Source organism: Ochotona princeps, chromosome 1, assembly GCF_030435755.1.
Source record: "Ochotona princeps isolate mOchPri1 chromosome 1, mOchPri1.hap1, whole genome shotgun sequence".
In the NCBI taxonomy this organism is placed as follows: domain Eukaryota; kingdom Metazoa; phylum Chordata; class Mammalia; order Lagomorpha; family Ochotonidae; genus Ochotona; species Ochotona princeps.
Window position 1 is genome coordinate 86,191,764 of NC_080832.1, and position 14,631 is coordinate 86,206,394.

The window sequence follows — 14,631 nt, forward strand, 5'->3', positions numbered from 1 at the left end:
GATTGGCAATTTCATTGTATAGAAAAATCTAAGTTGATAAAGCTGCTCAATATTCCTAAAAGAGTCATAGTTTGTTATGTAGCAAATAAGTCCTCTCTGTTACACATACAAACGTTAGGTTGCCCCTGAAAATGGCCACATCCACAGGCAGTGCTGGTCTGCGTTCTGGCTACTCTACTGATCCAATTCCCTGCTAACATGCTTGGAGAGCACAGATGATGGCTGAAGTACTTCAGTTCCTGCCATCCATGCGGGAGACCCCGAGCTCCTGGTTCCGGATGTTAGGTTGACCCAGTCCCAGACACTGAAGTAACATATAGAGTCAAGCAGCACATGGAAAATCTTGCACTTCACTCTGTGTCTTTCAAACAATAAAACGAATCATTAAAGTGATGTAAGTGAAATACAGAGAGAGATAGGAAGTGGATCTCACGACTTCTCATCCAACTTCCACAAGCTGTGTTCCTAAATTCAAAAATCAAGACGAAATTGTTATTTGAAAAAAAATTTTGTAAATGAGTTCAAAAATTGAGTGCAATATATACACTCAGTGTTCAAAATGTTTAATTGCAGATTATAGTGGTTCCTGAAGTAATTTTTCTGCTAATTCACAGTACTAGCCTTGAAGCCAAGATTTTTTGTTGTTGTTCAAGTGCTATTTTGGTGAACTTGCAGTAAGTTTTCCAGATCATGTTTAATAAGAGCAACCTTTATTTATTTTTTGCTTTTAAAATGAAATGGCTAAATGGAAAAATATCTATTTTTAAATATTAAGAACTTGCTTCCAACTTAACTCTTCCATTTGGAATAAGTGTGAGGCAGAGTTTATGAAGCACTTCCGTATTTACAAGTATCAATGGGGCCTCTGACTTGCTGAATATCTTCCAGGAAGAGAAATATGATATGAGTTACATTTCCTGGGAGTGAAGTGAGAGATGCTTGGCGTTTATAGTCACTCATTTCTCTCCCAGCTGACATCCACCATCACCTGTCACATTACAAGCAATTTGCCTAGTGGGGCCTGGAGGGTTTGTTGAAATGCCATCCTCCCAGGCTGGATGATGTTTGAGTTCAACTGAGACTCTGAAATCTTAGCCTTTTTGTGTTTGTTGAGGGGATTCAGAGAGATAGGTTGTTAATGGGAAAACAAAGCTTGGATGACTCTCTACTAATCTCACACGGGTTCTAGTAAGCACTTGTTCTCTGGCATTGTAGATGACTTTCTATTCAAAGCCCTCTGATGAGATGACCTTAGGTGGCAAAGCCTGGGGTAAACTAGGGATGCTACTCTTCAGAAATGGGACCCTCTGAAGCTAAAATTTTTTCAGGTGTCTTCCACCCAAGAAAGATAAGCCATATTGCAGCCCACAGGAGTCCTCTTAAATCCGAACCGCACCCCTCTCCTGCTTCTACAGCAGTTTTGGAGGTCTCAGACCCTACAGCTCTGCTTTTCCCAATGGCATATACTCTGCTGTTTTTTTCTGCAGTGTGATGCTCTGTTTCCCACACCTTCATTTTCGATATAAAGTTCCAACCCCTCAAAGCAGCATTTGGCCTTTCAGAATAGCCCACATCTACCACCAGACCTTCTCCCCATGGGTGTTTATCAGTCAGAGGATTTATCATCTCTTTTGACCTTTAAAACACTGTAATACTCTAATACCCGTAACACTCAGTTCTTGGGGGCCATCTAGAAAATTCCTATTTTTAAGACTCAACTTTTTCCTTCCTCTGTGAGGCTTCTCCTGGTTTCTCAGGTTCTCCCAAGACATGATCATCTATCAGAGTATTTCAAAAGTTCATGGCAGATGAGATTAAAGATAAATTTATTTGGCTACAAAGTCATTTAAAATCCATGCATATGAATGATCAGTTTATAAGAACGAATATTTTTTTAAAATCTCAGCATGGATTTCAAGCATTTTGTGTCAAAATAAACTTTGAAGTTTGTTTTTCCATAAAAATTTCGGACTTCTTCATATATCTAAAAAATTACTATATTCCATAATAGCTAACTGATAATCTCTTTTTTAAAAAAGAAGTAGCTCTATAGTATGGACCATGTCTTTTGTTCTCCCTTAAATTTTCAGTGAAAATTCATCATTCAGGAATTAAAAGAAACATCTTACAATTTCTTTTTCTACCATTCTCAACACTGAATTTAGAATCAACAGTGACAAAATGTGATTTTTTTTAATATAACCTTCTTAGGCAAAAAGGATGGTATTTTATTATCACAGATTAGCAAAGACAGACACACAGACAATAGAGAGGAGTGTCTAGAATCCACATCTCCTAGGTTTTCAGCCTCACAAAGAAAACGGAGGCAGGGATTCATGAAACTATATTCAAGAAACATTCTGTGAGGCTCTATGCCAGAGCAGGAGGTAGTATTAGTGTCCAGGAGACAGTCAGAGAATGACACTGTAGCTGAGCCACCACCTATCAAAGCAACACACAAAGAAAACACTCAGCTATAAGCTACCAGGCAAGTTCAACACCTGAACACTGAGGATTAGCAGCCATGGTTAGAAGCTATCTGGGCCTTGTGGAGCAGTATTTCTACAAAAGGAACCCCCTTAGAGGCAACAGTGTTATGCACTGATAAGAAATAAAACATGCTTTTCAACATGAATGTGAGTGACACCTTCAGTGCTCACAGAAATAACCAAGGTAGCCTTTAAGAGAGAGCTGAGCTCCTACAGCTGTGTAGGTAGAAACTAGGAATAATAATAACTTAGATATTGGCATTTATATGGTATCATTTGAATCGACATAGTATGGAAAACAAGGAACACTTAGATTATACAAAATGAGATGAAAAAATTGTGTTAAAACTATATATGCACATATATACATATATGTGTGTGTGGATATATATATGTATTCTAGTGGATATGTATATGTGTGTGTGTAAATATATATCTCCAAGTACATCAGCAAAGGTTATGTATAGATGATAGGATGTACATGAAACTTAGTGAACTACAGAGGATTTCCATGGGCAGAGTGGGTAGACATGCTTTAACGGGTAAATGGAAATGGGCTCAGAAAGGCTGTTTTGATACTGGAGACAGGAGAGTGGTCACCAGCAACTTTTGAAGAATTGCACCGAGTGAGAAAAAGAACTAGAGAGCTAGACAGAGAGAGATCACCCATCTCCTGGTTCATTTCCCAAATGGTCACAATGTCAAGAGCTGCCCAAAGCCCGGAATCAGGGCTTCCTCCAGGTTTCCCATGAGTAGGAGGGGCCCAAACCCTTGAACCATCCTCCACTGCTTTTACCATGCAATCAGCAAGAAGCTGAATCAGAAGAGGACTTTCTGGGACATGAACTGGCAACCAGATAGAATGCCAGCACCTGAAGTTTTACCTTTACCCACTATGCGTCAATGCTGGCCCCAACAGAGAGAGGTTTTATCTGTAGATTCACTTTACAAATGTCCACAGCAACTGCAGTTGGAACAGGCTGAAGCCCAGAGTCTGGAAGTCCATCTGATTCTCCCACATGGGTAGATTCATCCCAGGCACTCAGGCCATCTTCCAGTGTCTCCCAAGTTGCATCAGCAGGAAGGTGGATAAGAAGCAGAGAAACTAGACTCAAGCCAACAGTTTTCAATATGTGATGTGGCATCTGTGCCACTCCATAGCAACAGTAAAACTGCTGAGCCACAATACTGCCAAACTATCTTTACATGAAAGGAAGAAAATGAGAAGAGGGAGAGAGGCTGACGGGAGGAGGGGTAGTGGCAGGGGGAGCTAGAGAGAGAAAAAGAGATGTGCCCCCTCTGCTGGTTCTTTCCAAATGACTGATAGACAGGATTGGGCAGAAGTCAAAAATCATCAGCCAAGAGGTCAAGTGAACTCTCTCACATGGTGGCAAGAATCCACTCATTAGAGGCCTCACTGCTATCTCCTAAGCTCTTCATTAGCAGGAAGCGGAAATCCAGACACATTCATATGGAATGTGGCAGTGTTAACCCAGAATCTTAGCCCCTAGGTCAAATGCTTGTCTTTTGCCAGCAACTTTCAAAAAGAGTTTTTCACAATGTTCAAGAAGTCCTAGTCAATCATGAATGGATTAGGGATTTGTGAGGAAAGCAAAGTGGTCAATAACATTTCTTTGAGAAGGCTGTAAGTTAAAAGGGAAATGCAAAGAAAAATGTTTCTAAATGTAAAGACTAAGTATATTTGTGGACTAGGACACAGGATTCTGTAGAGAGGAGCTGAAGACACAAGAGCAAGCGGATCATGGTGGATCAAGGTCTTAGAGGAGGCTGGCAAGGAGAGGATTAGCAGCACAAGTGAAGGGTTAACCTTTGAAAGCAGGAGGGTCACCCTCTAGACAAGACAGCTGAAGCACAGAAACTCTGAGAGGAAGTTGAGATGGCTCAAATAAGAGGAATAATTTGGCAACAAAACATCTGGTCAATTCAATCTCGTATTTAACCAGCCAGATGTTAATTCTGCACACTAACACCTGTGTCCACATTAATTAAATTTTCCACTGAACAGGGATCTCTTCCAAGTTAGAGAATTTTCACCAAAGCCTCAGTTCAAAGATTGAATCAAAATCACTGTATATTTCATTCTTTTAGTTTCAAACTATGAAAATATTACGTAAATAGCAACAAGCATACTTTGGGAAATATAAGTACTGACTAATTGGACAAACTATACAAAACTTGTATATATAAACTATATAGACAAACTATAGCAAACTTACATCCGTCATATATGTATAGACAGACCAACCATACATCAAACTTACATGAAATAACATGACCAGTTTTTATTCTATCATGTTAATCTTCTGATTAGTACTTGCGGCCAAGTTAGAAGAATTGAAGTGATGAGAATTAACTATTTCCTACCTGGCACAATTATTCCTAATATATTTTAAGGTTTGTTACTGAAGCAATAATCACATCCTATTTTTCATGCTTTTGAATTAGACTATTCAATACTACTTTATAAAATAGTCATTTCAAACTAGAAAACAAATCTCTCAACTTGTCACAAAATTATTCTAAAACATTAGTATATAACAAAGCATCATGCATTTCTGACATCAAGTCTCTGGCTAATTCATATATTTAAGTCAAGATTATCTGTTCATAGCTTTAAACCGTTATGGAAAAGTATATTTGCAACCAGCTTAATAAGTAATTAGCCCTCATAGAATTTTTGTGGACCCAATTAAAGATGACTTAAACATGTGCTTATCTGCCTGCTTTCTTTGTATATTCTGAGCTACAGTACATATTTCACAGAAACACTGAGTAACCATCAGCAAGCAAAAGCTTGGCTGTCCTTTACAGGACTTGATTCACTGGATGAAGATTAGGGAGAAAATTCTAACATATAATCCAATAATTGAGGTAGATTAATGTCATGAAATTGGTCCAATCAGCAAAATAGAACTTAATTTTATTACTGCATGATGACATTGACTCGTGTTGATTATTCAATTTGTACCTCATTACTCTCAAATAGCATACAGATATTTAATGTAAGATAACTTGCATGTAATCAGTCATAATAAAAACAACAAATTATTCTGGATTCGGAGATAGAAGATTCAAGTTCTAGACCCAACTATTCCATTTATTATTTTTTTAAATGTTAAGGGAATTACTTTATTTCAGTATCTCTAGTTTCTACATTTATACAATGGTAATTCAGTATCTATCACAGCGGTCACTGTAATGCCAAGTACAATGAGGGTTCAAAGCACTTCACTAGTTTATAGTGGTACTATAAGAAACATTTTACTTATCAATACTGAAAACTTACATGCACTTTATCGTGAATTTCTCTACAGTGCAAAGATCTGATTGAGCATTGAGAAATAAGACATCGTGTTCTTTTGATGGGCTGGTGAAAAATTCTTTGTCGTCTAAAATACGCAAATAACTATATGACCTATCATTAAAGCTCAAAAGTCCTTTAATGACTAAACCTAAGACTATCTGAATCCAATTAGCATATACTAAGTATTACTCTGTATCCAGAATCATACATAGTATGGAGATCACACAGTCTCCATGATGGAGATAGGAAAAACTGTTATGCTTAAAAATATCAGTAATTATCTACCTCACCCAAAGAATGGAGGTTGTGAGGTAGGCAATAATCCAAAGAAGGTAATGGTCACAGAATACTCTACAAGCAGTATCTACTCTATTTCAAATGGCCACACAGACTGTCTTTATCTGCTGTGTATTTGGCACAACAGTTGAAATGCTGCTTGGGACACCTACAACCCATATCAAAGCGTCTGGGTTCAAGGTCCCAGGTCATTTTCAGACTGCAGAATACTGCTAATGCACACCCTGGGAAGCTGCAGTGAGAGCAAAAGTAGTTGAGTTTGCATAAGTTGAGTTATATATAAATTGTATCTGTGAACATTTTTGCAGGAATTACCTCACAAAATAGTGTCTATGAAATGTCTATATCTTTCCTTCTGGGATCCTGGGTTGTGGTTTATGGCATTCCCTTACCTGGAATGTCTTCCATCTCCCTAAAATCTGATCCACCTTTGATTTTCAATATTCCTTTCAGTCTTCCAGTTCTAGCTCAAACCCCATAATTTCCAAGTTTTATTTTCTCCCATCACCCAAATTATAAAAGATTTTGTCCTACTCTGAACATTTAAAGCATTAACTATGTGCTTTGAACAGTAATTAAGTTTGTTTTTTATCTTTCTCCTGTGAGAAAGTGCCATCTTACACTTACTTCTTCTAGCTATTTACTATTACTGAGTGAGCCAACTCTCGCATCTTCTCTTGATTTTCAGCAAGACAAATAGAAACTACCCTTTTATCTTCATAAATGTAAACCTTTCTTCTCTTTAGAAAGTTACCTATATTTTAGGCTATAAAATGGGTAAGTTTATAAGTCAATTGCAGCTTCTTTCTTTCATTTACTTTTATGTGAGTTGTTTTTTGGTAATTTAATTGTTTAGAATATACTATTTGAGTGTATTAACAAAAGCATAATTGTTTTACAGTAAGAACTTTAGGTTCTTGAACAAAAATCCATTATGGCTTCCCTATTACTCATATGAAACAAAAAATACTTTAATTTTACAAAAATATTTTCTACTGCTCTTCATAGATACTAAACTTTAAAAGGTTTTGTATTTTTTAAAAACACAATAATTTCTGTCAAGGTAGTAGAACAAATATTCAAGCCCAAGATGGAAACCTTTAACGAAGTGATAGGAATGTTACAAAATCTATCTACATATGTTCAAATATTGACCATATTTGAACATATGTCCAAACAACTTTGTCCAAACAAAATTGGACTATATAAAATCTTCAAAAGAAAAAAATCACATTCAAACTAAAAAGAGTTAAATTTAATGCTAATAGGTGGACAGGAGGAGGCTCAGATCCCAACCATGAAGACTCCCAGATCCTCACCACGAACTATCAATACGAGCAACAAGGACTATATCCCAACTGCCAAGGAGGCCACAGGGAATTGGATGCCCTCGGAGGCCGAGTACTCTGAGCTCACCCACCCCCAGCCGGAGCTTTCGCAGGGGATGGAAGAAGTCCAAATCCTGCCTCGCAGAAACCGTCATCGGAACGACAACCAGAAGCCCTGAGCAGTCCGCAGAAACCGAAGAACAATAAATGTCCTTCGGGACCAGGGAGGGGAGCTTTCTCTGGTCCTGGCCTGGTTCCGGCTCTGGACCCCCACCCTCTCTTGCAATGACCATCGGGAACGCTCCAAAAACCCCTCAAAACAAACAAACATACAAACTAAAAAAAAAACCTAGAATAAATAGACAAACAACAAGTAAAACTTAGAATCAGACAGGAAAGAGCTAGCGTGGATTGGCTCATACCTCACTAGGTGGGACACAAAGATTGGTTACTCCTCACCATGGTATTGAAGATTTCTCCGCACACCCCTCCTAAAAAATGTTCTGCACCTTAATTGTCGACAAATGTCTTGTTAGAGTTATAAGTCAGTTTAGACTACCCTAAAATCCGCCAAGTTCAGCAAAATTATGCTTCAACACTACAAACGGCTAAATACTAAAATGAAAATAGACACGAGACATCTGAATAGTATCCTATAGCCATTTTAAGGTATATAGCAGCCGGTTCTGTATATAAACTAAAAGTGAATTATCAATGAGCTAATCACAGGATGTGGCTAAGAACTTGCATTTTTTTTAACATACTGGTTACTCAAAACCATGTCAATTCCATAATGTTGTAAATTATTGTTGATGTTATGTTGGGACTCTTAATTGATTGGGATGATATTCTGCCAGCTCTACCTTCAGACCAGAGATGGTCTCCCCAAGAAGCTGTTCAACTTATCTGGACAATAAGATGCTGGACTCTATGCTTGGTATATGTTTGCAAAGAAAGAATCTTGACTGAATTTGAACTGTAATACTGCAATAAGGTGGAAGAATCCACCATGGGGGAAGGGCATGGGGAGAGCCTATGAAACTGTCACATAATGCAATGTAATTAATAAAACAAAATTTAATGCTAATAATATTAAGCATTTCCAAAACAGGCAAATGAAAATATAGACCTGATAAAACTTTGTGTTACCTTTTAGTAGCTATATTTATATGAAGAAATACACAACTAGCACATTCCACATCTATGAATTTTCTAGAGAAAAAAATTAGATATGTTCTGTAACTACTGGGAAACAGTTCTGGGACGAGCATGGTGGTACATGAAGTCGAGTCACTGCATGCCATGTTGGCATTTCACAGAGTGCCACTTGGAGTCTAGGCTGCTCTACCTTTGATCCAGCTCCCTGCTAATATGCCTGGGAAAGGTATTTGTAGTATTTGTACTCCTGCTACCCATGTAGAAAAGCCAGATGGAGTCCCAAGCTTCTGTCTTTGGCCTGTCCAGTCCAAATCATTGCAGCCATTTTTTAGACAGTGAATGAAAGTTATCTTTCGACATCTCTCCCTCTGATTCTGTAACTTAACCTTTGAAATAAAATTTTTGAAGAGAAATAAACCTTCCCAGTCTTAAAATCTTTAAGTTGATGTGAATATTCTGTTCTATTTATTATATGTAATTTTACTAAATTGCATTTGAAAAACTCAGTAATCTGGTACTTGTAACAGGCTTTCCTTTTCACTATAAGAATGCATGACCTTATGATTCCCTTCACATTCTTGGTATGCCAAACTATAATTAAGGGAGTACAGTGATGACATAAAGAATTATGTGTAACAGTCAGTCAAACTCATAAAAACAGCTGGGCAACTTTCTAACTAAGTTGCATGTCCTTATATAGAAAACTTCCTATCTACAAAACAAAAGCATGCCCCAAATGAAAACCCAGGGGATGCATAAATAATCCTTCTTCATGGCTTAGTGCAATTGTGAAAAATCCTTCTAAAAATGCCCAGCAATTAGAAATTTCAGTATTATAGTGCTAAACTTAGTTTTGAACCTCAGAATGTTACTGGCTTTGAGAACTTGAGGCGAACCCAAAGAATAACAATAAAAATGAAACATGAGTTTAAAAATAGGACCTCATGAATGAAGGAATGGAAATACTGAAAAATAGCCTTGTATCTGATGTTTAAGGAAGATTTGTTATCAATAGTAGAAGATGAGATTTGAGTCATACAGTTGAAGTTAGAGTGACACAAGGCAATATGTCTCACTTTCTTCTCAAGTCAAGGCAAGAGGGTAGTAAGCAAAAGCTTTTCCTTGCACTCTAGCAGGTCCCAAGAAGAAAGATGAGACCAACTTCCTTTCACTAACGTAAGTCCAGAACATAGGAAAATGTCCATTCCATTGTGATGCTGAGCAAAAGCTTGTTGAATAGAATGATAAACTCCAGATCACATTACCTTCAATTAAGTGACAAACTTTAGGAATATAAAATAAACTTCTGGCAATAGCATGACCTTTAATTTAAAAATCAAAATACAATTTTTTATGTAATAATACCTAAAACTGAAGATAAAGCATTCAGAACAGATGGAAAGATACAATGGAATATATAATTGGAAATATACCATGAAGGTCCTTAAAATGAAGTAATAATTCCATTTCTGTAAGTATCTTATGAAAATAACCCCGAACAATGATAAATAACTTCCCTGTATGTTGCAGTTTTATAGCAATAGAAGTTATTTATAATAATAAAGTAACAGAGGTCCATGCTGAATTACATGCCTGAGAGATAAACCACTCAACAGTAGCCAAGACTCCTACAGAACATTATTTTCCAAAACTATAAAATGTTTCCTTTTTACTGAGGATTACTAAGTTTATAAGGTATAAACATAAGTTAGAATTTTCTAACTCCTAACATCTATATCTTTTTTTTTCTATGAAAAGCTATCTGCTTCCATAAAGCAAGCAGTAATTCTATCAGGAGGGAGTGGAGGAGAAAGAACTGACTTCTTCATTCCCTCAGATTTATTTGTGAGAAAGGATAAGCAACTCTTCTGGTTATACCACTGTGTCTAGCTCCATTATCCAATCTCATGAAGTTTAATTAGCATTGATTATTTTTTCTCATATAAGCTTCATTTCCTCTCATTTTTAGAAACTGCTTCTATTGCAAAAGCCCTGGGTTTACAAGATCTATCCTGTGTCACAAAGGCTATAGGATTGAAGCCCACATAAGCATTCTTCCTTTCCCTTTTTCTTTGACATATCGATTTTGGCACCTTAACATGCTGAACACTGAATGGCCTCTACCTTCCTTAACACCGAATTCTAGACTACCACTAGAATCAAGAGCCTTGGAGATTAAACTTCAGTATACTTGAATTAATAGTCAGTAGGCACATTTACTCTTTTTGCAACTGATTCCCTCATTGACCAGTCCAGCTAAAGGCACATGACCCCTTGTGAGTCAATAGTATATGGGAATTCCAATCATCAACTCTTCTAAAGTGTTCACAATAAAGATGTATTAACTTGACATAAGTTTCTATAAAATCAACTAATAAAGGCTGGTATTGTGGCATAGCAAGCAAAAAGCTGCCTGCAGTGCAGGCACAGCTTATATTCCAGCTGCTCCACTTTTGATTCAGCTCTCTGTTTAATGTGTCATTGAGAAGCAGCAGAAGACAGTCCAAGTGGAAACCTGGAAGAAGCTTCAGATTCCGACATGGCCCAAAGCTGGCTGTGGTGGCCATCTGGAGAATGAGATCGGCACCTCCACCCTCCTTTTTTTTCTAACTTAGGCTTTCAAATACATATTTTTAAAAAATCATAAAAGTTTAATAGGGGCCATATCATGCCAAGAAAATAAGGTGATCCAGGTGTGTGTGGGTAACTGTGGATGTGGGTGTGGGTTAGGTTATTCTTTTCAGATTTCACCAATTTAGCCTGGGCAGCAGCACAACACAATTTAAAATAATGTATGTATACTCTTCTGGGGTACAGCTCTCAATACCCGTAAAAGTAATTATTTCTTTCACATAACCAAGAATATTTATGGATAGAAGCAGTCAAGAATAATTTCTTTTATAACATCATTATAGAAAACTAGCTACAATGCCACTAAGAATCTTTAACGCCTCCAATATCAATGTAAAACAAACCAATGACTGCTGAACCTGTGCCACCTCTATGTGTATGATGTTTATGGTAAAGGGGTCCTAAAGAATAGCCTTCAGGAATCCCCTGTTGGGCTTAGCTTAGATCATTGAGTAAGCCCAATAGGTATCTCATCAACACATTCATTAGAGCTCCCCCTTCATGAATTTCATCTGGAATATGCCTGAACTGTACAAACAAGCTCAGGCACGGAATGCAACCTCCTTTTCCATATAAAATAGCATCTGTCTTTTCCCATGCTGACTCTGCAAGGCAGCTTATTTACAAATACAGAAATAGCTGCAACTTTACTCCAGTCTCATTGAAAAATCAAAACGGCATCATGCAAGAGAAGCATCCTAGCATACTTGGCTCACTGAGGGAAATGTAAGAAGAGATGAACCAAGCTACTTGACACTCGTTCTTCAGCTTAACCAGACACCCTCCAGTTTCCTGTAGTGCAGGTGGCAGGATTCTGCTCTCCACAGAGCCAGAGAATTCATTTTCATTGATTCCCAAGGATTGAGCAGTGATGTAGAGCCTAATGTCAGAAAATAAATTCTGAATAACCTGGACTTCACAGGGAAAAGCGTTGTCTAAATGTGATGTGTGTCTTCTTAAAGACCCAAGGAACTTTTAACATTTTAATTCCAGTCCTCTGTCATTTGTTCAGAATTATGGGGGCATTGATGGACAGAAAGGTAGAGATAAATACATTTTACTTTTTGGAACAGAATGTATTATCTTCCTAATGCTAGCTATTGTAGTTAATAGTATAGCATCTTTGGCATTTCTTTAAAAATGTCCGATTACAAACATGTAACTATTGTGTCCTGGGGGTTGTTTCAGATCATTTATTTATTTATTTAATTTGAAAGTTGTAGTTAAAGAGGAGAGACAGAGAAACAGCCAAGGGTTAGGGGGAAATCTTTCCTCAACTGGTTCATTCCCAAGAAGGCCACATGACCAGCATTAGACCAGGCCAAAGCCAGGAGCCAGGAGTTTAATCAGGATCTCCCACATGGGTGGGAAGACAAACAGTTGAGCCATCCTCCACTGCTTTCTCAGGCCTGTGATAGGCAGATGGACCAGAGGTGGAGCAGCTGAGATCCCCAACTGGTGCCCCTATAGGATGATGCTATGGTAGGCAGATTGTTTACCCACCAACCTTATGCCAGCCCCATGTCCTGGGGAAGTTAATGTCAGTTCATGAAAGCACATAATAGCTGCCCAACGTAGCATAGGTACATACAGTTATATCCAAAGTGCCCCACCTATTCCCCAGTGTCAAATTATTCTCTTCTTTAACACTCCGCTTCTTATTAATGCATGAGCACTTTAATTTTGAAAGCCACGTCATTAAACTAAAAGCATCTGAAGCATCACAAAATAAGCAGTTTAAAAATTTCAAGAGAAAAAACAATTTATTAACTTGTTTATCCAAAGCACCTGGGAATAGGCAATAAGCTAATACATGCTATTTTCCTCTGGCAATTCAAATATTGATATATCAACAACTTTGCCACTTAACTGTTAGTATATCTATCAGGAAGTGACAATATTCTCTAGTCCAACCAGAAGGGAGTAAAAAATTCCATGTTAGAGATTAAACCAAACAGAATGTAGATGCTTTTTTCATTGTAGATTCTTCATACAGGAGAATGTTTGCCTTGGACTGAAGGAATAGAGATCATGACCATATGTATTACCTGCTTTGCTAGTGACTCAGTTTTCTGAATTACAATCAATTCAGTTTTGAATTATTGAAAATCACATGTAAAACTATCAATGCCTTGAATAGTTGCTGACCAACTGTCAATATTTAGATGGCAAGTGACTTTTTTGTAATCCTCTGAGTATCAGAATAAAGAAAGGTAAAACAAAGCAGAACTTTGGTAAAAATACATTTAAAGTGAATTTCAAGATCAAAATTTGCTTTATTGTGTATTTTGTGCAACATGTAAGGTGAATATCTAAGGGCTTAGTTTCTGTTAATTTATCATGAAGCAGAATAAAGACATACAATAAAATTAGTCTTGCTTCTTAGTCTACATGGTGGTTTCTGTTTTAGTTTCACATTTTAAATCCAATATTGGTTATCTCTGCTTTAAATGTAAACTTCAAAAATGTGTTTAATTACTATTTTCTAAAGATTATACCTGTTTCTGTGCATGTAAATATATCACACTATAGAAAAAAAAGACCAGATTGCAAATATCTTGTTTGCAAAAAGTACAGAAACACATATTTACCGTAAGATGAGAAGGACATAATCAAAAGTTTTTTTCCTTTTAATTCTAAGCAAGTTTTTTGGAATCTCTACAGACAAGAGTTTACATAGTACTATTACAAAAAAGATCATTTGACTTACATAGTATCTTTAATAAGAAGTGCAGTTCCCAATTTGAAACAGGTTTTATCACCTTCACAAAATGCTCGTCTCAGAGAAAAGCTCTCACCTAGATCAAAACCTGTAAAATGAAATAAACAAATAAATAAATAAAATAGACAAATATTTCCCAATAGCTTTGCTAAACTTTTTTAAAATTTTTACTAAACTTTCAGAAATACTTATTTGAAAACAGGACTTTTTGTTGTCCTCAACTATAGACTGACATTTCCAAAAAAATTCTACTGTTTGGGATAAACAGAATTTTTTTACTGTATTTTTCTCTTTTGAAGATTTAGAAGAAAGGAGGAAAAATTTACAAGATTTCCTTATTGTTTACAGCCTTATTCTATACTTTTGAGGAACAGTGGTGACTTTTTTTTCTATTTGCTATTTGTTGAATTCTTTATTCAATGGAGTACTAAGTCTGATTCCAGAGTAAACTGAAAGTATGTATTAAATCGTAAAAATGTAAAAGAAAAAGAGGGGAGGATAAGGGCATATGGAATGGGAAGTATTACTGTGCTCCTGAATCTGTATTGTGAAATATGTGAAATTGGTTCATCTTATATAAATAAGGTATTTAAAAGAAAAAAGAATAAACAAAAAAGATACAATTGCCTAAAGGGGGAAATGCATACTGTTGTAGGAATATGCTTTGAAATGATTTAGAGT

At 36.8% G+C, this 14,631-nt stretch overlaps 1 protein-coding gene across 1 annotated transcript in view; it reads right to left on the minus strand.

Moving 5' to 3' along the window:
* Positions 1-14,631, minus strand: part of COL19A1 (collagen type XIX alpha 1 chain) — a 341,639-nt gene that overhangs the window by 313,701 nt on the left and 13,307 nt on the right. The window contains exon 3 of the mRNA XM_058669675.1: positions 13,939-14,038. Within this exon, the coding sequence (XP_058525658.1) occupies positions 13,939-14,038 (100 nt within the window). The remainder of the gene's footprint in view (positions 1-13,938; positions 14,039-14,631) is intronic.